This window comes from Gekko japonicus, unplaced genomic scaffold, assembly GCF_001447785.1.
Source record: "Gekko japonicus isolate JY-2015 unplaced genomic scaffold, Gekko_japonicus_V1.1 scaffold4742, whole genome shotgun sequence".
Classification (NCBI taxonomy): domain Eukaryota; kingdom Metazoa; phylum Chordata; class Lepidosauria; order Squamata; family Gekkonidae; genus Gekko; species Gekko japonicus.
In genome coordinates this window covers 2,724-29,023 of record NW_015176119.1, presented here as the reverse complement: position 1 = coordinate 29,023, position 26,300 = coordinate 2,724, and the positions used below count along the sequence as shown (strand labels likewise).

General features: G+C 42.9%; 1 protein-coding gene across 1 annotated transcript; it reads right to left on the bottom strand.

The window, feature by feature from the left end:
- Positions 1–25,137, bottom strand: LOC107123524 (calcium/calmodulin-dependent protein kinase type IV-like; the record flags this gene model as incomplete). Its single annotated transcript, XM_015426776.1, has 6 exons — positions 1–422; positions 5,971–6,123; positions 8,676–8,802; positions 11,360–11,435; positions 23,121–23,195; positions 25,047–25,137. Coding segments are annotated over 6 exons (729 nt in total), but the record flags the coding sequence as incomplete, so codon positions are not given.
- Between the last annotated feature and the right edge of the window lie 1,163 nt (positions 25,138–26,300).

The window sequence follows — 26,300 nt, the reverse complement described above, 5'->3', positions numbered from 1 at the left end:
ACTGTAAATATCACTTTGTCCATGGCATGCCAACAAAAGACTGTTTACTATTTTTCAGAAGCAGTCACATGCATTGGTTAAGATCACCAGCTGGTGCATTTTGCATCTCATAACAAAGCCCCCAGAGGGGCCATGCTTCTAATTCTTTCTTGCTGAATGGTAACTTGGCTGGGGCATGAAATTTCAGATCTGGGCTAAGTAAGATACCCCAAGGCTTAAGATTCTCCTTCTGATGCTGCTGCTGGAAGACCCACTTTCTGAGGTTCAGTGAGGTTTGTTGCTTCTACTTCCCCCTCCACTTTTTCCTCCAGATCGCATTCTTGACTTGGAGATTCGTTTTGGCTGGGCTTACTGCTGTCGTGGCTGCCATGACAGCTTGCGCTTCCCAGACGAGTTGATGCAACAACAGCTTTCACTGCAGCCTGATAAAAACATCAGTGATTAGATTCTTTGGCAATAACTTCCATTATGTAAAGGGCTTTAGGGTTTGCATGCATGGGCGTGCACACACACACGCACAGAGTTTCATGGCATTTACCCTGGGGTAGTTGTAATCTGCCCCTACAAGGAGCATTCTCACTTATAAGGCTAGGAATCTACTAATGTCTGGTACTCTATCAAGGCTTGCATCTGCCAAAACTGATCAAATCCATGTGGTCTAAGAAAGCAGGCTATGTGCTCAAAGCTGAGCCTGTTGGGGTTCAGCCTATTTCTGTGAAAAGAAGGCAAAAAGAAGCTGTCCGGGTCAGGCAAGTTTTAATAGATATAAGCATATTCCACCACTTTAAATATTGCTCAGACACTCCCCTCCCCCATTGTGCATTATCTTATATGGCACTATCTGTACATCAGCAAACAGCAAATCTGAAGCAACTCCACTTTCCATTTGTAACCCAGAAAAAGGCTCCATCCTGAAGAGTGAGGCAACTGAAATACTGAGTGAGGCAACTGAAGAGTGAGGCAACTGAAATCTTCATTTCTTCTAAGATGTTTCTTGCCTTTCTTTTTAAAAAGGAATATTTTAGCTAGATAAACATTGCAGTGTACATGATCCCTGACACGTAAAAGTTGCCAGGTCTGGGTTGGGAAATACCTGGAGATTTTGGGGGCGGAGCCTGGGGAGCAGAAGGACCTCAGCAAGGTACAGTGGCCCACAGAGTCCACCACCCTCCAAAGCAGCCATTTTCTCCAGGGACAAAGATCTCTATTGTCTGGAGATCAGTTGTGACAGTGGGAGATCTCCAGGCCCCTCCTGGAGGCTGGCAACACTATTGATCTGCAATTCATGCGATCCAAGGGGAAAAAAAAATACAAATGGCATATCTGCAGTGTGACTGGATTAGTCCAATAAATTCCAAAGACCACTAATATTACTTTGGAAACAATTTGCTTAATTCTGTTTCGCTCAGTGCATTTAAACTGAATTCAGAAAATGAATTATAGTGCAACGTATTTCATTAGTAAAAGATAATATATACAATGATATATGCTAATATTGTTGCATGAAGACAATTTTTATATTAATGTATATATTGCAATCAGATTATTTGCATTTAGTCAAAACCGTTAATGTGAGATAAATGTTTGGAATAAATGTTGATTGCTCAGAAGACAAACTCTGTACATGTGAGAAATGAAACAGTCAAGGTGTCTTCAAATTGAACACTGCATTCTTGATATGTCTTCAACTATCTTAATTATGCTCATTTAAAATAGCAGTAATAGCATCATTCTACAAAATAGATTTGTGACAAAGTAACTTTTGTGCACTGTGTTAGTAAACAAAGTTGCCAGATGGTGTCAACAAAAATAATGGATGCACTTGATAAAAAATTGCCACCTCTACAAAAATATGCAAGGTATGGAAAGTTTATTGATAACAATCTATATTACATCTTGTGTTTTACATTGGATTGTGTCTCTTTCATCAGTTTTAGCCCCAAAATGTTGAGTTCAGAAATACCTAAATTCATTTTTTCCTCACTACCAAAGGGTGAGGTTGCCAACAACCTGGAGAAAAGATGTCCTGCTCCTTTAACAGAGGCTTAATAGGATGTTATTTACATCTCTGCCATGAAAAGCTTTCAAGTGCCTATTTACATGTATTAAGCCTGTGTTAAACGTGCAGGACATTTTATCTCCAGGTTTTAGCAACCCTGCCAAGGAGGGAAGAGAGTTCTGCTGGTGTTTGCTGGCTAATTCTACCATTAGCACAGCACAGAAATACAGAATAGGAACAGTAGTTTAAGGTGACATTTACCAATAGTTAAGCAAATCAATTCTAGGAATTGTTTTATAAGACTTGCTGGAAACCAAAACCCAAAGTTCCTGTTGGACCTGACTCTGTTTTCACCCTACAAATGTGCATATTTGATTATGGAGGGTTGAAAGTCATGGAGAGTGGTGTGTGGAAGCTCAGTGGACTGGCACTTTTCATTGACACATATTCACACACATCAATGATATATTCTACTAACAAGAACAAGCATTAAAGCACTTATTTTTTTAACTTTGTTGACAAAAGATTGGGCAGTGTCTCCTGAGCAAACTTAGTTGGCACATATCTGGTGCCAATAATTTTGGCTGCTTTGAAACAAGAGATCTGTCATACAGTCAGATACAAGATATACTTAGTAAATATGAGATTTCAAGACCTGCCCCCCAGGTAAGTGACTATAGGGTGCACGAAGCTTATGAATATTAGAAGACAGGCAGCTAGAGGGTTCTCCTGCTTGTCAGTTCATGGAGAAATATATCTTAAATATACACTGAGTAATAAAAAAATTAAACCAAAAAGGGCAGTAGACATGCAGTTGGCATATGGGTAAGCTCTAGCCATGCTGATAGATACAACAAAACTTGTCATATTGATAAATTGAGAATCTATACCTGTTTACATTTACTCAAAGTAAGTTCCTGAGGTTTACTTCCATTGCAGCCTTAATTATAAGGGGGGGAGCAGTCCTGTTTACATTTACTCAAAGTAAGTTCCTAAGGTTTACTCCCATTGCAGCCTTAATTATAAGGGGGAGCAGTTACTTTACTCAAAGTCAGGAAAAAAATGTTATAGGGATTTGGTGGCAAGGGGCCTCATCCAGATATGTTTCCTAAAAGGAAAAAATAGAAGTTTTCTTGCTGATAATTTAAACTTTAAATATCAAATACAAATGAAATAGGAGAAGCAAAGGAATGGGGGGATTAGGTTTTAAAAACATGAACACATGATTGATTGAGCTGGTCATTGACTGTAACAATAAATCTGATTGACTGAATCAGACCCTTGGGGTCCATCAAAGTCAGTACTGTCCACTAGCAGCAGCCTTCCAGTGTCAAAGGCAGAGGTCTTCATCTACTGCCAGATCATTTAACTGGAGGTGCCAAGGATTGAACCTGGAACCTTCTGCATGCCAATTAGATGTTCTACCACTGAGCCATGGCCCATCCCCAAATTCTGTAAAGAATTCTCTTAGTGGGCAAGAAGTGATACTAAGTTCTGTAAGGGGTTAACACTTCCCAAGACTCATCATGTCATGACTGCATTGATTCTCCAAGTAGTCAAGTTTTTATGTTCTGTAATAACTCACCCCAATTCTGTTCCTTCTTTGACTCAGCTGAGTGCTTCTGCATAAGGCGACAGCCATATGAGCAGTACTTTGTAGATAGACTCAGTTGAGTAACCTGCAGCCAGAGAGCTAAGCTCTTCTGTCAAATTTGTGTTAGCACTATTAAAAAGACCGTAACATGTTCAAAGCTCAGTCATTTTTGCAGATGACCCATGGCAGTAAAAGTGGGGCTTACCTCCCACAAGAAATTCCTATGTTTTAAAAATGCAATCTCTTAGATCTCTGCTAGATTGAGAGGGGGGAGGGGGGAGAACAGAATGCTGAGACACAAGCCAAATGTGTCTGCATTCTGGCCACCTGATACTGAGGATTGGATAGCTGAAGAAAGCCAGAGCTCTGATTGGGCAAGGAGGTCTGTCTATCTGGCTGTTCTATTAATGCCTGGTTGCATCTCTCAGCTGCTCAATTGGAGAACACCAGACATTTTGTATGTCCAATATTTTCTCACTTGCTTTCCTGGACAGAAAGCACAAATATTGGACTGTCTGGGCAAACACCAGACAGCTGGCAACTCTGTCAGTAAATACAGTGGTTTAGAACCCACCTGGATTTCTGTGTGTGCTCTATTTTATCCCGACAGCAATAATTCTGTGAGGTAGGTAAGGTTAGACTGCAAGAATTACTGGCCAAAAGTCACCCAATTAGTTTAATTGGGTAGCAATCTGAAGTCAGGTCTCTCTAATCCTAGACCAAGATTCTAACTATGGTTGCCAGCTCCACATTGGGAAATACCTGGAGATTTTAGGGGTGGAGCCTGAGGAGAGAGGGGGTTAGAGAGGGGAGGGACTTCAATGGGATATAAGGCCACAGAGTCCACCTTCCAAAGCAGCCATTTCCTCTCCAGGAGAACTGACCTTGCCACTTGGAGATCAGTTGTAACAGAAGGAGATCTCCAGCCACCACTCAGAGGTTGGCAACTCTAATTCTAACCAATAAACCACACAAGCTATTCTGAAAGCAGGGAGAAAGCCATCAACAGGGTTGACTGTTTTTATTATATCATCATCTAATATTTTAACCTGTTTCTTTTCTTCTCTGATCCCAAACTGGCTAACAAACAAACATATAGAAATGTTACAAAATCCTGTAATAGTGGTATCAGATCCAACCCTCTAAGCTGACTTAGTGTGAGCTAGCTCACAGTTTTTTAGCCTCCAGCTCACACATTTTTGTCTTAGCTCAGGAAGGAGGGCTCCAGAGCAAACTGATTTATGCAGTAACCAAATCACTCGCTCACAACTTTAATGCCAGTAGCTCACAAAGAAGACTTTTTGCTCACAAGACTCCACAGCTTAGAGGGAGCACTGTTCTCAAAAGTCAGTACATGAAATTCATTTCTGAAAAAGGATAATCCCATAGTAAAAGATCTGGGTGCTCAGATCTACCTATAGCAACCAAAGCCTTGATTAAATACAACAACATGGTCAGCTGCAACTAGCTTCCCCAGTGGTGAAAACAGGAGGAGGGAGTCCCTATTGACCACCAAATGCTGGGGATCCTGGGACTTGCATGGACAAAAGCCATAGGGAACCGGGGAGGGGGGAGGTTTGAGCAAGACTGAATAAAAAAGCTGGCTGAATCTAACCATCAATATCATACAGAAACTGATAATTGTCAGTGGAGTTTATTGCAGAATTGCCTAATTTCTCTCTTGGGCAGTAGAGGAATATTGTGCCTCTTTGCTAAAGCAGGAGTCCCCAGTCTTGTTGAGGCCATGAGCACGTGTGCAATTTTGCAAAAGGACATGGGATACTAGGACAAAATGACAACAACAGCAATAATAAATGTATGCTGTTGTCGCAACCAATTCATGGCGACCCCAAGATCATGAGGTTTTCAAGGCAAGAGACCAATAGAGGTGGTTTGTCATTGCCCTCCTCTCCATAGCAACCCCAGTCCTTCCTTGGTGGTGTTGACTTAAAGGAGATGCTTCCTAGGATTCCTGGAAGCACCTACTGTACCAAAGAGAATGTGTGAAGTTGGGATCGCCTCTTTGCTTTAGGGAAGAGATACTGTTTGATTTCAGTTCACGGGAATAGATCAAGATGGGTAGCCGTGTTCATCTGTCTGTAGCGGTAGAAAAGAACAAGAGTCCAGCAGCACTTTAAAGACTAACAAAATTTGTGGTAGTATATAAGCTTTTGTGAGTTACTGCTCACTTCTTCAGATACCTATCTGAAGAAGTGAGCAGTGACTCATGAAAGCTCATACCCTTCCAAAAATTTTGTTAGACTTTAAGGTACTTACTCTTTTCTGCAGTTCATAGGAAGGTTCACTTCCTGTGCAGCCACAGGGAGAACTGGTGGATTATTTTTTTTTGTAGTTTTATAGGTTTTCAGAAAAGTACCTTAAGTTTACGGCGAGCATTGAATTCTTGCAGTTTCTTTTGGGCTGTATCCATATGAGCAAAATTAGCTGCTTTTCCTGTAACCCAGGGGTGCTGTAAAGCTTGAAATGTACTGAGACGCTTTTTGGGATCCAGCACAATCAACTTCTTAACCTGCGTAATAATAATAATAATAATAATAAATAATAATAATAATAATAATAATAATAATAACAACAACAACAACAAAAACAACACCAATAACAATAACAATAATAACAACAACAAAGAAAAGTTATTTTATCCCTCAAAATTCTCAATAGTCCCCAGGCCAGGACAGCAGTCGGGGGGGGGCACAGTGGGCAGCACCCCCTATTGAATCTTCAATGCTCCCAAGTCAGGGCGGGATGAGGAATTGACCAGCTGTCCCTCCTGGCAGCACCCTGTCCTTGGCCACCAATTTGGACATGCCTGGCTTGACCTATTGCTCTCGCTTTTCCTCTCCCCAGCCCAGCCTGGAAAGGCCCTCACCCCCCCCCACATCTCGGCACCTATGGAATCATTTGGACCAGCTTGTCCTGCCCCTACTGGCCCAGGTGTCCAGCCTCCAAGGGAGCTGGTCTTGTGCACACAGTCCTCCTGTTGCTGCTGCCATGAGCCTGCCTGGAGGGTGGCTGTCTTTTCACCTGGCTCATCCCAGAGCCAGTGCCCTGCCGATTGATGCAGCCAGCCAAGCACAGTCCTCCATGGAGGTGTAGAAAAGCAGGGATCAATTAGAAAAGGAGCTGTTCACTTCCAAGGGAAGCATCTTCTTGTCCTTCCCTGCTCCCCACAAAGGGGATCCAGTCCACCCCCTGCTCCCTGAAGATCAGTCCTGTCAAAGGTAACAATGGCAAACATCTCTTTGATGTTATGAATGGGATTCCCCCTTCAGTTGCTGGATCTGTGCATGCAGCTTCTTTGAGTGCATTACTCCTGCCGGCTTGCAGCCATAAATCTGTGCCGGCATTTTGCTGGATAAGAACAGCTATTTGATTAACATCACATATGAACACACATGAAGCTGCCATTGGGCCATCAAGGCTAGTATTTTCTACTCAGACTGGCAGCAGATTTCCAGGGTATCAGGAAGAGGTCTTTCACATCACCTACTGCCTGGTCCTTTGAAATGGACATGCTGGGGACAGAACCTGGGACCTTCTGCATGCAAAGCAAGGTGCTCTGTCACTCAGCTACGGCCCCATCACTGTAGATTCTATATCAGTTTTGTTTACAGAAAAAAGAAATGGAAGAAGAAAGAATTCTTTAGGGGCTCTCAGATGTCATCATAATAAACTTATCAGTTCAAGAAATAAGTAGTCGATGCCTCTTTCTATCCAAAAGTCAAATGCCACTGAAATCCATAAGATTCAATTATATGCAGTGTATTTAGGACACCCAAATGAAGACAAATAAGACATTTTGTCCCATCTTGGAAATGCTTATATTATAATATAACTAAAACATTTTGACTTTCTAAGCTCTTTTCATGCAATTATACTGAAGTTCTACTTAATCAAATGTCATTAGTGCAGCATCTCACGGAGTTATATTTACAAGCGCTATGGAACTGAGCATTTGTAACTGTATCTTTAACACAGTAATTGAATTCTGCAGATAACATTTGGCAAGAACTGTAGCTGTGCACGTTCATCTGAGCAGATCCCTATATCTTGAATCCAATAAGAATGAGGCAATGCAACTAATGCTCTACCCTTGGTGGCCTACAAATGGATCACAATGAATGTCAATGATTTTGCCTTCCGCTGCTGAAAACAGAATGCAGAAAGCTCTTAGATGAAAGCAGAATTGTACTAAAGAACATCTTGGGACTTGTTCATTTGAGCTCTTGGAAGAAATGTTCTCCAGCCTTACAAAAAAATAACCAGTCTCAACATATGCAGCTTTTATGTTATTTTAAACACTAGCTTACTATAGTGAAAGAAACAAAAATCTAATCTAGGCAGTGTATAAGAAAGCCAGATTAAATATATGCTTCCAAAAATCCCTGGAAGTGTTCTGAAAATTAGCAAATAGCAGTACACATGAAACTGCCTTATACTGGGTCAGACCATTGGTCTGTCAAGGACAGGACTGTCTACTTGGACTGACAATGGCTCTCCAGGGTTTTAGGTAGAAGTTTTCCACATCATCTACTACTCAGTCCTTTTAAGTGGAGAAGAAAGGGAAAGAACCTGGGACCTTCTGTATGCAAATCAGATACTCCGTGTCCATGCCATAGTGACAGCCCCTCAAGGCTACAGTATCAATTGCACTACCTCATTTTTATTTGATACAAGAGAAATGGTTCTGCTAATAGAAACTCATGCTAGGATGATGCAGAGGTACCGATCATTGGTCCTTTGGCATCAGAACTAGTTATTTAGTTTATCTTATGAAAAACTTTTCATAAACTATCTCAAAAACTGTTATTCTGATGCCCAGTTGTTTAATTAGACACTTAATCCCCATGATTCTCCTCCTGTAAAAAGGAAGCTGAAGGACTGTTGCTAGCAGGGTACATATCTGAACAGGGATCATATTGAACCAAAGGTGCATTTTAGTATAATCCAAATTTACAATGTGCATTCTATAAATGTATCCCAATAAATTAATATGAAAAGATGCAAAACATAGAGTGCATTACTGATTCTTCTGAAATCAGAGGTAAAATTAGCAGAACATACCAAATCCTTTGCGTTTAGAGAAACATCATCCCACCAGGGGGAAACAAAATCGTATTCACAGTTCAGAATCCTCTTGAACATATACTGATCTCCTCTTTCATCATAGAAGGGTTCAAAGCCACAGAGACTAGAAGGAAGGGAGACAGAAGGTTTGTTAAACAGAGAGGTAGCTTGATCATACTAATCCACTTTAGCTGACATGACATAAACATGATTTTTGCCTATGAAAGAAACACAGAAATATGCAAGTGCTAGATGTTAAATATGTTGTAATTTGTTCGCCAAAATTCTGTAACCTTGCATATCAATTTTGGATATAAAATCTGAAGAAGTAAGCAGTGACTCACAAACAGGGCTGGCCTGTCACAGAGAATATTTAGGCAGCGGCCTAGAGCAACTCCTTAAGAGGAGGTGCCCCGCTGGCCTGCCACCCCACCCCTCCCTCGCCTAAACAGGGTAGGCGACGCTGCTGTGACTCCACGCGACAGCGGTGGAGACCGGCTCCAAGGTGCACTCCTTTGGCCTCCAGCAGGCCCCCTGCCGGGCTCCACCCTCCTTCCCGCATGGCTCCACCCCACATTCCGGTGCCGGCCTTGTGCAGCAGAGCCTCCCTACTGCCGCCCTTGCTCACTGGCTGCCACGTGCCTGCCCGCCGAGGCCATGCTGGGGAAGGACTGTATGCTGGCCATCATCCTGGTCAACTGCGACGGCCGCCCCCGGTGTGGGAAGGGGGGGCTGGGGAGCGCCCTTCCCAGGAGGAAACCAAGCAAGCAGCCTGGCTGAGGCCACCCCCGGTAGCGCCCATTCCCTTCTTCCCTCTTCTTCTTCCTTGGGGCTGTCATGCTGGGGGGGGGGCACCAGCAGGTAGCCTCGCCTAGTGTGGAAAAAAACCTGGAGCCGGCCCTGCTCACAAAAGCTCTTACCCTGTCACATATTTGATTAGTCTTTAAGGTGCTACTGGACTCTTGCTCTTTCCTACTGCTACTGATAGACTAACATGGCTACCCATCTGGATGTAAAATAGTAATTGTGACTATGAGAAAACTGTACAATTTAAAAACCCTCTATCTTCCATATCAAGAGCCAAACCACAGACTGAGGAACATTATATAGTACAGCCCTCTTCATATTGCAACCTTTCAAATCCCATATTCACTCACTCATATAATAGTTACCGCAGAATTACACAGAAAACTAGCTCTTCAGAGGAATGGATTCTACCCTAGCTTTCTCTCTGATGTGGTCTTTTTCCATGCACCCCAAAAAACACAATATAAAGTAGTACATGGGGCTGCAGCAAGAAGGGGAACACAGTGAGAATTTCTCTCTAGTAACTCACAAATTGAGCTCAGAGTCACGTAAGCAAGGTCCACTTGCACAAGAGTGTGTATGTGAATAGGAGGGAGAGAGTGATTTTGGCTTGTTCTTGCTATAGACCTCTGTGTTGAAGGCATATTGTCGTGGACATTCTGACTCTCAGCTGTGGTTGTTCAGAGGGCTACTGGGGAAAGAGAAGGCTGTAAAATAGTTTTGCTCATTTCATGAACACCATGTATTCAACACAGAGAATAAGGTCATAAGAGGTCAATAGAACAATAGAAATTTGCAATGGACATTAAGATTCTATATTTAAATATGATTCTTTAGAATATTTTGTAGAATTTTAAACAATCTAGAAATCAGGAGATTTGAAAGCATTTCATACTGAGCTGCAGATGGAAGCAAAATAGCATTATTCTGTTCCATGTGCTGTATGCCATCTACTGGTTGTTCATATAAAAAAGGATGCAAATTCTCCTATGCCAATTAAATCACTTTCCAGCCCTTTTCACACTGTCTGTGTGTGAAACACAGAAAGGCAATTCGAAATTCACTTGTATGTGGTTTTTGAATCAAATGATGACCATGCAGGAAGGTGAATTTACAAGCACATGTGCGATTTTGAACCAAGAGTCCAGTGGCTTTGGGATTTGAATAGTTTATAGGTACCCTACCTCAGCTTTTACCATTTTATAGAACTTGCATATATTTTACAACAGTAAAGATTACTGACTAAATAAAATTAAGTGGTAGAGTACAACACAAGATCTTCTGCCTTTACCTTCCAGGTTTTATTGTCCTGCATGGAATGACATTCTAGCTCTGGAAACAGGAGGAAGATGGGAAGGATCTAATGTATTATTTGTGCTCTGGAAACCATTAAAACATGGAGAAAGAAGAACAATGCACTGAAGTACTCCTGTGCACACATGTACTTCTTTTCCCTGCAGCTTAGAAAAATACTTTCACATTGGCAAAGCTTTCCCTAGAAGATCTCTTCTTACAGACCAAGCAGTAGTTGTATCTTATTTATTTATTTATTTGAACTTTTACCCCGCCCTCCTAGCCAAAGCCGGCTCAGCGCGGCTTACAAAAATAGGTCAGACACTGTTCAAAATGTCTAAATAATAATAATATTTATCTAATGCTGTATAATTTCAGTATGACATGTAGTACCAGAGTCTATCAAGCATTAACTACCAACCATGAATAAAATGCATATATGCTAATAATAACAGTTTAGAGGCAATATTTATTTTAAAATGCATGATTTGACTCATCAGTGGATTTTCCAACCTTTACACCATCAGTACCTAGAAAATGGAAGACCAAAGAACCAATGTTTGTACCATGGAGTAACTTACAGAATGTAGGTGATTATTCCCAAGGACCACATGTCTACTTCTGGGCCATAGGCACATCCTCGTAGAATTTCTGGTGCTACAGATGAGAAAAACCTTGTCAATAAAATTAAAGTATTGAAGAAAGAAATAACAGAGTACATATAGTTGTATATAGTCTTTACTTACAGGTAGAAAAAAAACTGAAAATTCATCATAAAAATAATATTCTGCATAAAGAAATAAAAGTACAAAAGTAGACACATTTCTTAAATGAAGTGCATACATTAAGTATGCGCTCAAGTTTGCAAGAAAAATTAGTTCCAAGAAATAATAATGGGAAGATGCTTAAAAACAGCTGTGATCGTTGTGAAATTAAGTTAATTGTAATTAAGGCTAAGTATCATGTTCCACTAACAAGTCTGTTCCTGACCTTGACAGAATTAAACATTGTTGGTCCTAAAGGTGCCACTGGACTCAAACTTTGTTCTATTGCTTTAGACCAACACGGCTACCTACCTGAATTTTTTTTTCATGTTACATTACATACTGGAAACTACTAAAATGGATGCTACAAAACAGTTCTTCCTAATCTAGGAACCTATTCAAATGCCAATTCAGCTTTAGGAAATACTGATACTGGTGATGGGCAGATTCTGTGTTGTTGTGCTTTGACTGTGGTGGCCAACTGTGATGCAGCTGCAGTGCTGCTAGTCACCTCCCTAAGGAGATAGTTACACAGCACCTGAATGGGGAAAAAGGTGCCCCAACAGTGTTGTCAGGTGCTGCCACAGCAATGTCCATGGTAATCCCACCACAGCATTCCGTTTCAGTGTTGTTGTGAGGTGGGGTTGCCACGATAGACAGAGCAGGCAGGACTAATGGGCGTCATGAGTCGAGGAGGCAGAGCCAAGCATCCATCACTGGCAGGGGTGGAGGGGAGTGGGCCATAGGAGTAACCCTTCTCCTCTGCTGTACACCCCCCTTTAAAGAGACCAGCTCCCGTTATAAGCCCTGGCCACCTGTCAGTGGGGAGGGGGTGTCACCTGTCAGCCCCACGGGCACCCCACAGTGGTGCTCCACACATAGAGCAGACTGGGCCCCAGAAGATGACAAAGGACAAGAACATGGATGTGAGGGTGCCCCCTGCTCACAGCAACATCCTGCAGGGTGCCCATGCCATCAAGGAAATCCCCATGCCAACCCATGTGCCACTCCCACTGCAGGCACAGCAGAAACGGGGGCAAGGGTCTGCTGGGAGCCCCGGAGAGACTCAGGTCCCCCAGTACCCTCTCAATGCACCCCTGTCCCTCATCCACGTCCCTTACTATGGCAAGAAGCCCAACCAGGTGTCTGGCAGTCACTGCTACAGATGCTTCCAGCCCCTCCATCCATTGCTGCTCCCTGAAAAAGGCTTCCTGCCACTTGTGATGATTCTCCAGCTGCTCCTACCATGCCTGGGGACTGGGAAGGGGCCAGAATCCCCTCCCTCCTCCAAGTCATCAGCAGTCGTGACACCTGGCCCAAGGGTAGCTGAACCAGGGCAGGGCTGTTGTCATCCAAAGACATTGAGTCTGGCCTCCGTGTTGCCTCCATGATGCCAAGTGACCACAGGAGCACAGAGGCTGCCATTGTCACGCACCTCGTCAGGGCAGGATGCCACAGCATCAATGCCCACCACCACAGGGGGTATCACTGCCTGCACAACGTCATCTGCTTCCGGCAGACAATCCTTCACCACCTGCTTGTAAGGAACACCTTTGGCCATGAGGGCTCTGACAAACTTTTGAGGAGGACTTGAAGGAATTGTTCCAGAGCTTCAGAGTGGACATCTCCATTCGGATGGCATGTCCCAGGGCAGACACCCACTCTGTGGCCATGCGCCAGAGGCATGGCAGTGGAAGGTGGTGGAGTTACTCCTGGCAGTAGCAAGGGCAATGGTAGCATTCTCTGCCACCAACCTGTAAAGTAGTGCCTTCTCAGCCTCAGTACAATTTGGCTGGCGATGGTCATTTCCACCACCAGATGTTGCAGTGGCCATGCCACCCACACACATCGATCCCCTCACCCTGCCCCATCCCTCATGCTCCTGCCATATGCACTCTGCAGTGCTTTCAGCTACTGGTCGAACCTCACTATGGTGGTGGGCCTTTATGACAACAGCTTTGTTCCAACAACAGGTTCAGCACTTCGTGTTGGGCCAAGCCAGCCCACCAGGGCCAGCCACATCCCCCAAGGCCACCTGGAAGTGACCACCCATTGCAGAACCCTGCCATCCCAGGATACCTCCCCCCTTCTTCCACATCATGCCCGTCTGCTTTGTGGCTGTGGCAACGGTGGCCTATCCCCTTGCCTTACCATTCTGCCCAACTGTGTCTGTCTCTGTGGCTGCATTCTTGCTAGGATGAGGCCTCCACCAGGTCTTTGTCACTTCCTCAGCCCCCTCCAGCCACTCCCTCCTGCACAGCTCCCCAACAGACACCAACGCCTCAGACAGGCAGAAAGATTACACTTTCTTAAAGGGATCCAGGGACAATGGAGTGGTTCCTGTGGGACTGCAACCCCTGCTCAGTCCTTTGCTGCTAGGGGTGCCTCCTCCATGGGAGTGGCGAGGGAATTACAAGGATGCTGGATGTGTCTGGGCGCTAACAAGGGGCGGCTTCTGCTGAAGTGTGAGTGCTTGATGGTGGTCTGGCTGTGCAGTTGGGCTGTCGCTTCTCCCTGCTGGATCAGCCCCTGCATATGGGCCAAAACAGGCACAGGAGCAGCTGGCAATGTTCTCTTGTGGCAGAATGAAGGGCCATCAGTAGTCCCGCAAGGGCCTCCATGCAGTAAAAGTGGTACCCCATCTGGCACTCTGATGCCACAAGGGGGCCCTCCATGTGGCAGTTTCTGCACCTTCCTCACCTGAGTTGGCGTCCTGTTGGCACCTCCCTGTAATGGAAGATGAATGGCATTAGCACCTTCAGGGCAGACTTCTCCTGAATGGGAAAGGATGTGGCCATCATGTGGAATTGGACAGCACATAGGTTAGTGGTGCTTGCCGGCTGCCACAGGTTTTTGCCCGGGGGGGGGGGAGGGTGCTGCCACCTGGCTAGGTGAGCAGCCTTAGTCCATGACCATCAAAGTGGCTCCCCTCCCCCAGCCTTGGGTAGGCCACGATGTACCTAACAGGCTGGTGTGAGGCATCCATGTGTGTCTGGGTGCCTGCTGCTTGCCCCCACGGCTGTCAGGTTCAGGATGGGGAGATGCCATGTCTAGTGTGGCTCGGTGCCACCATGGTAGGCCCAGGGGAGGTATGCGGGTAAGGGACTGCGAGCCTTGCTTAACTATTCACACGAGACTGCCCCTTGGGATCCTGGCAGAGGGCCTGGTAGGCTGAAATCTCAGAGAGTTCAGCCACAAAGTGTGGACTTTGCTCTCTGCATGGTCTATTCCCTTCAGGTGCTTACCAATGCTCCCTCTAAGCTCCACAGTGTTGTGAGCAGATATTCTACCTTGTGAGCGAAAAAAGCTAGTAGCATTAAAGTTGTGAGCAAGTACACATTTGACTATTGCATAATTTTTTGAAGATAATTATTTCTATAACCTTGGGGAATTTCAGATTACCCTTTTTAAGCCGTTCTTGTACCATCTTGGAGTAAACCGGTACAGGGGCAACCATTTCACACAGCCTTTCCCCTACCGGTAAGGAGCTGTCTCTGAAGTGGTTTGGCATTTCAGACTGCGCCGCTTTGTTTTCCCACCTTTTTTCACCCGTGCGGGCAAGCTTTGTCTTTTTTTTTTTAATGTTCTTTTAAGAGCACTATAGCGTTATAACACAACACAAACAGCATCCTCTTTTTGATGGCTAGCATTTCGGGATGCCATGCCTCCGGGGGGACCTGGAGATCCCCTGTACTTTCAGCCAGTGTTCCCTCTAAGCTGAGTTAGTATGAGCCGGCTCACAGTTTTTTAGCCTCCGGCTCACATGTTTTTGTCTTAGCTCAGGAAGAATGGCTCCAGAGCAAACTAATTTATGCAGTAGCCAAAGAACTTGCTCACAATTCTAATGCCAGTAGCTCACAAAGTGGAATTTTTTGCTCACAGAACTCCACAGCTTAGAGGGAGCATTGCAGAGTTACAGCTTATCTCTTGCCTACAGATATCAGTTCCCAGGCATATAGCAAATGCTGTGGAAAGTAGACTCCATGGCACTGTACTCCATTGAAATCCCTGTTCTCCCCAGATGTAATGATCTCATGTATCTCAGTGGTCCAGGCATTCCAATGGGGTCGCTATTGTACTGTTTCGGTGTTGTGTTATAGCTAGGGGTCATTTCGTAGAAAAAGAGGTGCAGGAGCTCATTAGCATAACTTATTTGCATAACTTATTTGCATATGCCACACCCCCGGACATCACTGGAAGTGTGTCAGAAGGCAACACCCACCGCTCAGGCTCCACTGGACTGTTTTGGATTGCTAGCTATTGGGGGGGGGGGGAACATGCAGATCTCTCCTTGCAGAGGAGGGAGAGCTTGTACCTGAATAAAACTTGGTCTTAAAGATGCCACTGGACTGTTTTGGGCCAGGGGGGGCTCTGCAACTTACCTGTCTGCTTCTTGCTCTGACTGAGGGCTGCTGGGAGCAGAGAGTGGGGCTTGTTGCATGTGCCTGCCCCCTGGGCTCTTTACTGCTGGAGCTCCGCTCCTGCAGGAAATGACCCCTAGTTATAGTGCTATAGCGCTCTTAAAAGCATGTTTTAAAAAGAGATTGCCCGCGTGGGCGAAAAAGGGTGGGAAAACCTTGTCATCAGAGGAAGCGCTATGGGGGCATTTTACACAGCACCCCGTAGCGCTTCAGGACCGGTATAAAAAATTGAAGACCGCTTGGAAGCAATTTGCAGGTAAAACAGCTCATGAATGCTTCCCTAGCGGGACAGGAGCATTTGTGTCTGAAAGGGTCAATATATTCCATTAGGGAACTGTTACTAAAATGATTCTGTCTGAAATGTCAGTACAGAAACCATTAGTGAACAGTTCCTGAAACATTACATATCGGCTGTCTGAAATTCCCCCTTGTTAAAATGTCAGAATTAATCCTTTTAAACTATATTTAAACTATATTTTAAGAATAATTTAAATATTATAAGAGAAAACAGAACCAAGTCAAATTTCATTACACAAAATATTATCTACAGGAGTACACCAAGCCTCCAGAGAACAGGTCTACCTGCCCCTTTCCACTATATTGGTAGACCTGACCTCAGAGGAACAGGTCTACCCACCCCTTTCCATGATATTGGTAGACCTGGCCTCTGGAAAAAAGGTCTACATGCCCCATTCCGCTATATTGGTAAATCTGGCCTTGGACTGTCAACCTGCACTGACTCTTAGAAAACATACCAGCACTTGAGGGGGGGGGGGACACCTGTTACAGTCTACTTTGATTTTTTAGTAAAATATGACAACCAGCATTACAGGTCAAGTATAACAGAGGTGGAACAATCACTGTCAGAACACTGCCTAACCTAACAAACAGGAAGTTGTTTAAATGTTATCAACCTGCCCAAACTACTTATTTATTCAGATATTTATATCCCACTTTCCCCTGTGACTCAAGACAACTTACAAATCATACTGAAAAGCATAATAGGGGTGAACAATTTTTCCCCTGGATCAATTATAGCCTATGGGGACCATTATAGCCAATGGGCCCCATAGGTTATAATAAAGAACCTATCCAAGGGTATCTGGGACTGGGGGGGGGTGATTTTTGAGGCAGAGGCACCAAATTTGCAGCATAGCTGCTGCTACCTCTCCTCAAACCACCCCCCAAGTTTCAAAAAGATTGGACCACGGAGTCCAATTCTATGGGCCCCAGAAAGAGGTGTTTTCATCCTCCATAGTTTCCTATGGAAGCTTGGTTGTGAGCTGAGCAGAAATCCTCTGAGCTGGCCTCTGAAATATTGTGTGCCAGTACCCCCTAGTGCAGCTTAGAGGTGCTAGGTGCCCTGTCTGTGTTGTGCCCGCCACCAGGGAGCATGTGCACTTGCTTTAAACCGTCATGGCAGAAAGCTGTCAGACAGCATTTCGTGTCACTTGCCTTACCTCTGGAATTCTGGGGAGATGTCCTGGAACCATTTGTAGGGTGGGGGGCTGTGACTGGGTCCCAAGGAGGGGTGTGGCCAGAGTGGGGGAATGTGCTGATTTGGTGTGCACTTAGTATCCTGAGCTGCTTGGTGTCCCATGGGCATGGGCACAGCTGTGGAGGTGTGGAGGTGTCTGAAGTTACCATAGCTGTCAATGGGCTATGATGCCATTTTTGCTGGTGCAACTTTGCGCCTGCTCAGGGGGGAGGAATTCCCATGCTGAAAACACTGGAAGCTGCCTAACTGCTGCCTTGCCCCCTGGTATGCTCACATCTATGCCACTGGTGGGGTTTCTGCTGTTGCTCTGCCAACATCTGGCTGCGGTGCTCCTGCACTGGTGGGACTCAGCTATGTAGCACCACTAGTGTCCTGCACCAGTGTAAACTGCCCTTACGCTAGTGTAACTCTGAGTTATGCTAGTGTAGGGGTCAGTTGGATCCCTATTCCAATTTGCCCCCCTCCCCCAGATTGCTGTGTAAACCATCAGGATTTGAGTGTTGGTAGTGCTCAACCCATCTTAAAGGAGGAAAATGACTCAACTCAGTGATACCTATCTTTTCCCATCCCCTAGGGTGATAAAACTTCTTAAAGAAGGTACTCCCTTGAGGCTAATAGATAATGCACTTCTGCCTATCTCCCTGTTCCTTGTGTAAAAAAGCAAGAATTGCAACTGTATGAATATCATTGCTAAATATCTCCAAGAGGAAAGTAAAAAACTTAGAATCTTATGGTCAATCAGGAATTTTGATTTTCCCATCCAGGGTTCCTGTTTTTTTGTCTTTGTTTTTTAAAAAACCTACTTTAACATTGCCAATCATTAGCCAACCTCTGTGTTTTGTGATTCTCTGCAGAACCATGCAATTTCTGGAGTATAGAGGTAAGAAGAACTTGTATACTTTGGATCCCTTATCTTTTATGATCTGCATGCACACTATAGGAATACAGTATTTACTCTGTTTGAGATCTACTTCCCAGACTTAAAGCATGCCTAGAAACAGCATGCCCAAGTAAGCTTCATCTTTTGGGTATTCAGTTCTTCCTTCGAGCACAACCGAGCTTCAATTTAATGCTCAAGGTAAGGTAAAGGTTCCCTTGCTCGAAAGCCAGTCGAGTCCGACTCTAGGTTTGCGGTGCTCATCTCCGTTTCAAAGCCGAAGAGCCAGCGCTGTCCGAAGACGTTTCCGTGGTCATGTGGCCGGCATGACTTAACACCAAGGTGCACAGAACGCTGTTACCTTCCCACCAAAGTGGTACCTATTTATCTACTTGCAATTTCTTGCTTTCGAACTGCTAGGTTGGCAGGAGCTGGAACTAAAGACGGGAGCTCACTCCATCATGTGGCAACTTGGGTCTCGAACTGCTGAACTACTGACCTTCCACAGCCTGCAGTTCAGCGTCTTAACCACTTGAGCCACCGCAGCTCCAATGCTCAAGGTACTTTTACAGAAAAAAACTACAGCTACTATTTCACTAAAAACAAAAAAACCCTTTATACGTTCTTATAAATCCTTCTGTTCATAAATGTAATACCAGAGCTACTGAAAGGTCATTGTGTTGAAATCTGTTTGCACAGTTTTCTTCAGATGTTTATTATTCCATAAGAGTGAAATCTATAAAGCTGCTTTGGGCACCTAGAAATACAAGCCGCTTCAAAAATTTGCTGTGTAAATTCAGCAGAGAGAAAGACAGACAGACAGACAGAGACGCAGACAGAAATAAGATTTATTCTTAACAAAAAATACTGAATTTGAAGTAATTTTTGACTTCCTTATTCATGGTTAACATCAATAAATATATGAGGCCTGTCATTGGGCCCCATTTGGGTGAATTAGCTATTGTCAGTCCCATTTTCCTTGCCTGGCTTTCTCCAGCCTTTTCTGTTAGTCTGTCTAGCTCAGCATTTTCTATTGTTACTGGAAGTGGCTCCATTATCTTAGGCAAAGAATGCAGCACTCAGTACCTGCCACTTGTTAATGGAGATGCCCAGGACTGAACTTGCAACTTTCTGCATATGAAGCTTCTTTGCTACCTTTTCTGTTCCATTCTTCAGACTCCTAATTTCTTTATTCCCTTGCCTTACCACTAGGTTCTCTAATCTCATTTTCTCTAAGCTTCTTTTACCTTGGTTCCTGCTTCCTCTCTTCTGCCTACTGAGAGACAGTCTATTCTGCCCCCTTTCCTTTTTTCCCCTTTCCCCGCTTGCCTTCTAGTTGATTTAGATCTCCAGTCTTAAGTTTGGGAGAAAGGAACAAACAGAAACAACTGGATCTAAAGGAGAGTAATCCAAAAAGGTTTATTTTAGGTAGATGCTGGTCTTTTGAAAAAAGACACATGACTTTTTACACACAAACAAGAATATATGGAGCAAATATTTGTTTCCTTCTGTGATCTAAGGATTGATATTTTTCAGAGTTCTTTTGCAACGACAATGGAATGTCCACGCGGCAGTTTTCCATGCTCTTTCCTTGCCTCAGCCCCCTGTGGCCACCATTTTCCCCATACCACCAGAGGGTTTATTAGGGCTTTAAAAATTGGTAATTGCTATAGCATTATAACACTATATCAATATAGAAATTACCATTTTAAAAAAAGTCTGAAAAAAAGTTCTCTGGTGGCATGGATGGGTTAGGAGGTAGACGTGGTGGCCAAGGGGGAATTGTGAAAAGGAAAATGGTACAGATGTGGACGGACAGGTCCTTCCTTCACATCCAGACAGCATGACAATGCATTTGGACTACAACTTTGCCAAAAATATTGTACAAACCACATTTGGGAAAGACTGGAAGAAAACAGGTGAAAACTTGGAAGTGGATGATTGGAACACAATGCTGTCTGTATGGATACTTTGAAAAATCTGCTCCAGTTTGTATACCAAACCTCTGTGTGGAAGCAACCTATCAAAAAAAAATTGTATTCGCTACACATTGGCTGAGTACTTCATTTGAGATGTCAGGTTTTTGTCTGCTATACATTATGCAAACAAAATTTATAATCTATTATTTTCATTTTGTGGTTGACTGCCAGCCCAAGATAACATACAACAATCTCCAGAATTTAATTATTCATAAACAACTAACACCTCAAGAGTTTACTTTTTTGTCTGGAATCCTATGTTTGCATAGACATTAGTTTTGTTGCTTGATATAATTTTCAGTCATTTCGTTTACTGAAATCTGAGGAGCTTCTGTAATTAAAAGCCTAAGGCTGGTGGTGCATTGGAAAAAAAGATTTATTTCTGTTAAAATGTCAGGTACCCTAGTATGAAAATTTGCTAAACACTTTAAAATATGTTATTTAAAAATATTATTTGTAAGTCATACAATCGCACTACATGGAGGGAAATAGCCAATACCTGTTACAAATGGCTCTGTCAGCTGTTTTTTTCTTAAATTAAGCTATAGATTATTCTAATGTTTTACAGTCCAGTGTTTGCATATAAAATGAAGCTATATGATCATTAACATTGTCTGTGATCTGGTTGTGACAATGCAATTTGAGAGCTGCTACATGGCCCAAAAAATTTAAGCAGGTAACAGGACTGACAACTTATTTTAAGGGTATAAATACTGATTCCAGACACTATCTGTATGTCCTTTCCCTCCAACATGTGAGTAAATGGCCCCTTCCAAACAGATGGCTAATAATATGCTCACCAGTCTAGTGGGGTAAGCAGCAAATTGTTGGTCAACTGTTTGAGGAGGCAGTAGATTTGCCAGGCCTCGCCAGTAGTGGGAGATCCCTCACCCCAGAACCCATCCCCCACAGCTGATTAGATGGCCAGTGGGGGGAACTTACCAGCAGCAAAGGGAGTTTAGGCCAGCATCGCCAACGTGCATGGGAAGTGATGTCATCATGTTGCCAGCACTGCAGGACAGTCTGGTATTTGGGCAAAAACTCTATGGTAAAAATTACTTCTACCATAGAATGTTTGCCTTAATACCACAGCATCCCCATGTTGCCAAAGACACTTCATTGCCAGCAACATTGGCCTAGGCCTCTCTTTGCTTCCGGTAAGTTTTCCTGCCCCCACTCCCCCTGCCAGTTGCCAAGGAATCCCTGGCAACCCTAGCAGACGGAAATACCTGTACACATTATTTTATTTCGCCTTTCTGAAATTCAAGGTGGCATATACTGGGTCTTTACCTCCCAAAAAATGTATATAAAGCACACTTGATAAGCAGTTTATTTTTAAAATCCTGTTTAACACATCACAAACCTTATAAAAACATATGCATACTTATAAATAAACATGTATACAGCAATTTCCAAGTAAAGATCCATTTCAAACATTTCCTTCTTCAGGTCCATATGAACACAGACATAAAAAAGATTGATAGCATAGCCACAGACTAAGCATTTAAAACTGCATGAAGAAGATCTAGGTAATAATTTTTTTTGAAAATTCTAAATTATTTGGAATTAATTACACGTGGCAACCTGAGAGAGGGCATTCTCAGTCGTAGTGCTTAAATTAGATGACTTTCTGCTGGGATATTCATCTGTTCCCCTCTATCACTGTTTTCCACCAGCAGAAAAGGACGTTGATTCCCTACGCCTCCACGTGCAGCTGCTGGATGACCTTGGGCAATAATAATAATAATTCAAAATTGCACATATGGTGGTCTTGCCCTAATGTCAAACATTTCTGGGTAAAAGGTTACAGCTGAAATTGATTTTTGGTGGTTTATAAAACCCAAAGTACTCCTAGGGGTTTTGCTACTCGCGGTATTGCAATATCATATAACTGTCTTTAACAGAAATACAATTTTGCTCACAACTGCAAAAATAATAATAGCGAAAAACTGGAAATATGCTTAAAAATGCTTTTTAAAAGCCCAGATACAAAAAGTTTGGCAACTGGGTAAAATTGTCCAGAATGACACAATTAGTATGTTTGCAAGACAGTAGACAAAACACACCTTTTTTCAAATGTGGAAGTCTTTTTAACTTTTGGCAGCAGATCTTTGGGTTAGCAATTGATTTTTTCATTGTTCATCTTCATTGTGATGTACAACTTGGTGCTTCAGGAGGTTTTAAACCATATGTTGTAAAAATAAATAGTAAGAAATTGTTATGAAGATTAAAAAAAGAGATTGTCTCTCATACAGCTGGCTGACTCTTAGAAGTTTCCATTTCTCAAACTGACAAATACTCAGATACTTGTATGATGATAATCTGGTGCACAAAAAATAAGCAGGTTAACAATATCTGAAGGAAGAATTGTTTGAAATGGGTCTTTACCTGGAAACTGGTGGTTATGTATAGGTGTTTATGTACAAGTATGCATATGTTTTCGAGGTATCTGCAATGTATTAAATATTGTTATTTTGTTATAAAGTGGGTGTCAGCTGGGCTTTATACATACTTTCCCATCCTGGTTTCTAGCAATCTCCTAGCTGTTGCTTTTGTAGTGCACCAGGCAGCAGACAGTAACCATATTAAAACACAATACAACATAGAATCCACACACTGGGGCCAGAGTCTTTAACATATCACCTCTATATCTAAAATAAAAATAGTTAAACATTAATAATGTTATGCTAAGTGCAGTTACACCCATTGGAGACAATGGGCTTAAAAGGTGTAACAATGCTTGCATTGTGAGTAGCTGAATACAAATAGACACCTAACATACTATACATAATGAAGAACATACCACAGTACCCTGGAGTTCCACAGACTGTTTTCATTGTTACTTGGTCTGCAACAATCTTGGAAAGTCCAAAATCAGCTGCAACATATAAGTCAGAAAGTTTTATTATTTTATTGAGGGTCCTTCCCCCTTGTGACAGACTGCAGAAATAAAATATATCAGATCATTTTATATTCTGGAAAATTATACTGCTAATCAAAAACAGGGCAAAGAAGTAATCCTTCTTGGTGAATTAAAAATCCTATTGTAAATATGCAACACTATGTATGAACTCCAGCTTCATGTTGTCGTTTCAAAGGCGAAAGAATGGAAAGCAGCTGGAAACCAAGAACCACATATTACTCAATGTACCTTAAGAGGAACGTCATGTTCATGGAAACAAGAGGACAGTAAAAGTACTTCTTAGCATGAGAACATGTGCTGGTACACAAACTGTTGAACACAACAGGACCATGTTTCACATATGTGAAGCAGGTACATGTGGTTGATACAGATAATCTTGAGCAGAGATCATAGTGATCATAAACTCTTATGTTCACAGCAGAGCAGAGACCACAGTGAAAATAAGATGGGAGGAGAGGGAAGAAACAGAAATGAAAGGAAATGGCAAACAGCAAGGAAGAAAAAAGATACCCCCACAGTACCCACATTTTTATCACATCATGAATTTGCCAGTGGCATTATCTATTGCAGCAAAAGCCACACCAAAGGATCTTATGGCATTTCTGAAGCATGAGCTTTGAAAGTCTAGATCCCAGTACATCAGATGTGCTGTATACCAGATCCAGCATGTGGATGAAGTGGGAGACTTATGGCAGACTATAGCACAATGGGCTTCCTATTTTCTTCTCTAAAAGGAACTCATTAAATGTTCGCAGTGGACTGGGATGTGGAATCCTCTGTCATTATTATCTCCTATCAAGTGCATACCACTCTTTCACGGCGCCAGCAAAAACAGTGTTATTTCCATATTCTTAAGTGCCTAATCCTGCTGTTTTCTTTCAAACATTAATAGTGAAATGGATGCCTTTGGGATGAACTATAAATCAAATCAATATTACTATACTGCATTTGCAATGGTGTTATGTCTTATCTTTCTGCTATGCATTCGTTCACTCCTGCTATAGAATGTTTAAGTTAAAAAAATTAAGCTATATAGATGATTATTAATTTTTGCCCAGCTGCTGGTGCAATATAATGTATGTATCCATCTACTGGTCATTTCCAAAACAGACCACTTAACAACATAGATAAAGGATACAGACTACAGCAGACACTGTCACAGAATGTGTGGGATGGCGATAACTGTATAGTGACAGGGAGCAGTGTAGCCCAAATTCCAGAGAGTCCTCTTGTGCCTTGAAAAGCTTGTAAGTAAGGGGTTGTCCTATTCACTGTGAAATTGTGGGATGCTCTGTGCATAATGGGAATGAAATCAGTGGATGAGTTAGTGATGGTGACGACATCTGAAGGGCAGGAGGCTTGTAGGATCACCTCCCCCATCCAAAAGCCTTATTAGGTTTGAATTAGGCCCAAATTCCTTCAAATTCAGGTATGGCTTGAAATGGGGTTTCCCCCCACCAATAGGCAGCCCTCCCTACCTGTAAATGATGGCCAGGAAAGATGGGAATTGTTGTTTGCTCTGCCTCTCAGTTCAATCCAAGAGTCATAAAAAACAAAAAAATCTCATAACCCCCCCCCCCCAATATATTTCCATGGATGCTCAGAAGCAGAGGCCCAGATATAATAATAATCAGAAAAATATCACTGGATTTTTAAATCATCAGACAGAAAAACTCAGGAACACAGATGTTTTTCAAGCCAAGCCAATAAACATGGTGGTGGGATTCACACATCTCTTGTATGGGACTAATGAGGCAAGTGCAACCAGTATGCAAACTGAAGCTACTACAGGTGAATATGGTCTACCTATTTTTAAAGGTGCATCTGGAGCTGGTGTTGCATACAGTAGATTTTCTGGTTTCAAATCACGGTGAACAATCCCATTGGCATGTAGGTACTGAAAGGAAGAAGCAAATACATGCAAATTTTAAAATTATTGTCAATATTTCTATGTCCAAGGAAACACTTCTGCAGCTAAGAGGTGGGATCTTTTTCATCTGCCTCCCTTGGAGCCTGCAACTGGCCACCCTTCTGCTACACAGACCTTGACTCCTTCACAGGGGCATTTCTTCCATCTCAAGTCAGGTAAGTGGCTGCAGCACTCCTGTCTCAGATGGGGCCAGGTAAGTGTTTTCTGTCCTTTAGGGACAGGTTTTCTTACTGTTGTCTTGCCTGTCCTGGGGAGAGCCAAATGGCAACCAGGTCTGAACTCAGGTGCCACTCACACCTGTTGGAGCCCTGCTCTGCCCCTCATTGCACTCTGCTGGACGTGGCTCATCTATTTTATCTCTCCTCCTGGGACTATCTGTAGCACTGTGGTATTCAGTGGTGTGGTCTGACTGCCTTTTAGATTATAACATCTATGGGACAGATTAAGCATCATCAACTGATGTTTCTATAATACACTACAGAACTAAAATATTGCTATTAATAGACACCTCTAGACTATGGCTGTTCTGGGCAAAAATACAATTAGAGATTCCTCAGTTAAGAAACAACAGATAATTTATAAGCATTGTATACTCAGTATACGGTGACATATCCAATTATATGTGGACAAATGCGTGCAATAAAAGGATAATTTGTGATTTAATGGGGTTAGGAAGGGGGATGGGGCACGTCTTGGGCTCCTTTGCCCCCATTCAGAGGGAAGGGGATCATTCACACCCTGGTGTCTCTCACAAGCTCCTAGTTCTCTCTCTCTCTCAGGGGCTGCAGCCATGATGACAACAGAGGAAGCTATACTGTTAAAAAAAGGGCCTTTGAAAAGATAATATCATCAATATATAAAAACATGTTTATTATAACAATAAAGGATCTTTTATATAAGTACAAGAACTGTTATGATTTATTTTATATAATAAGAAGCCATGTATCTCATCGCAGCACACCATCAGTTAATTAGAAAAAAGGATCTGCTTCATACTATGACTCCTTTATTAACTCAACTACTGTAAATAAAGTGCATAGTACAGAAATGTTATGAGTCTTCAGTACTTTCTCCTCCAAAGGAAACCAACCCAGGCAAGCACTAGCCCCTGGAACTGTTCACTGCTACCC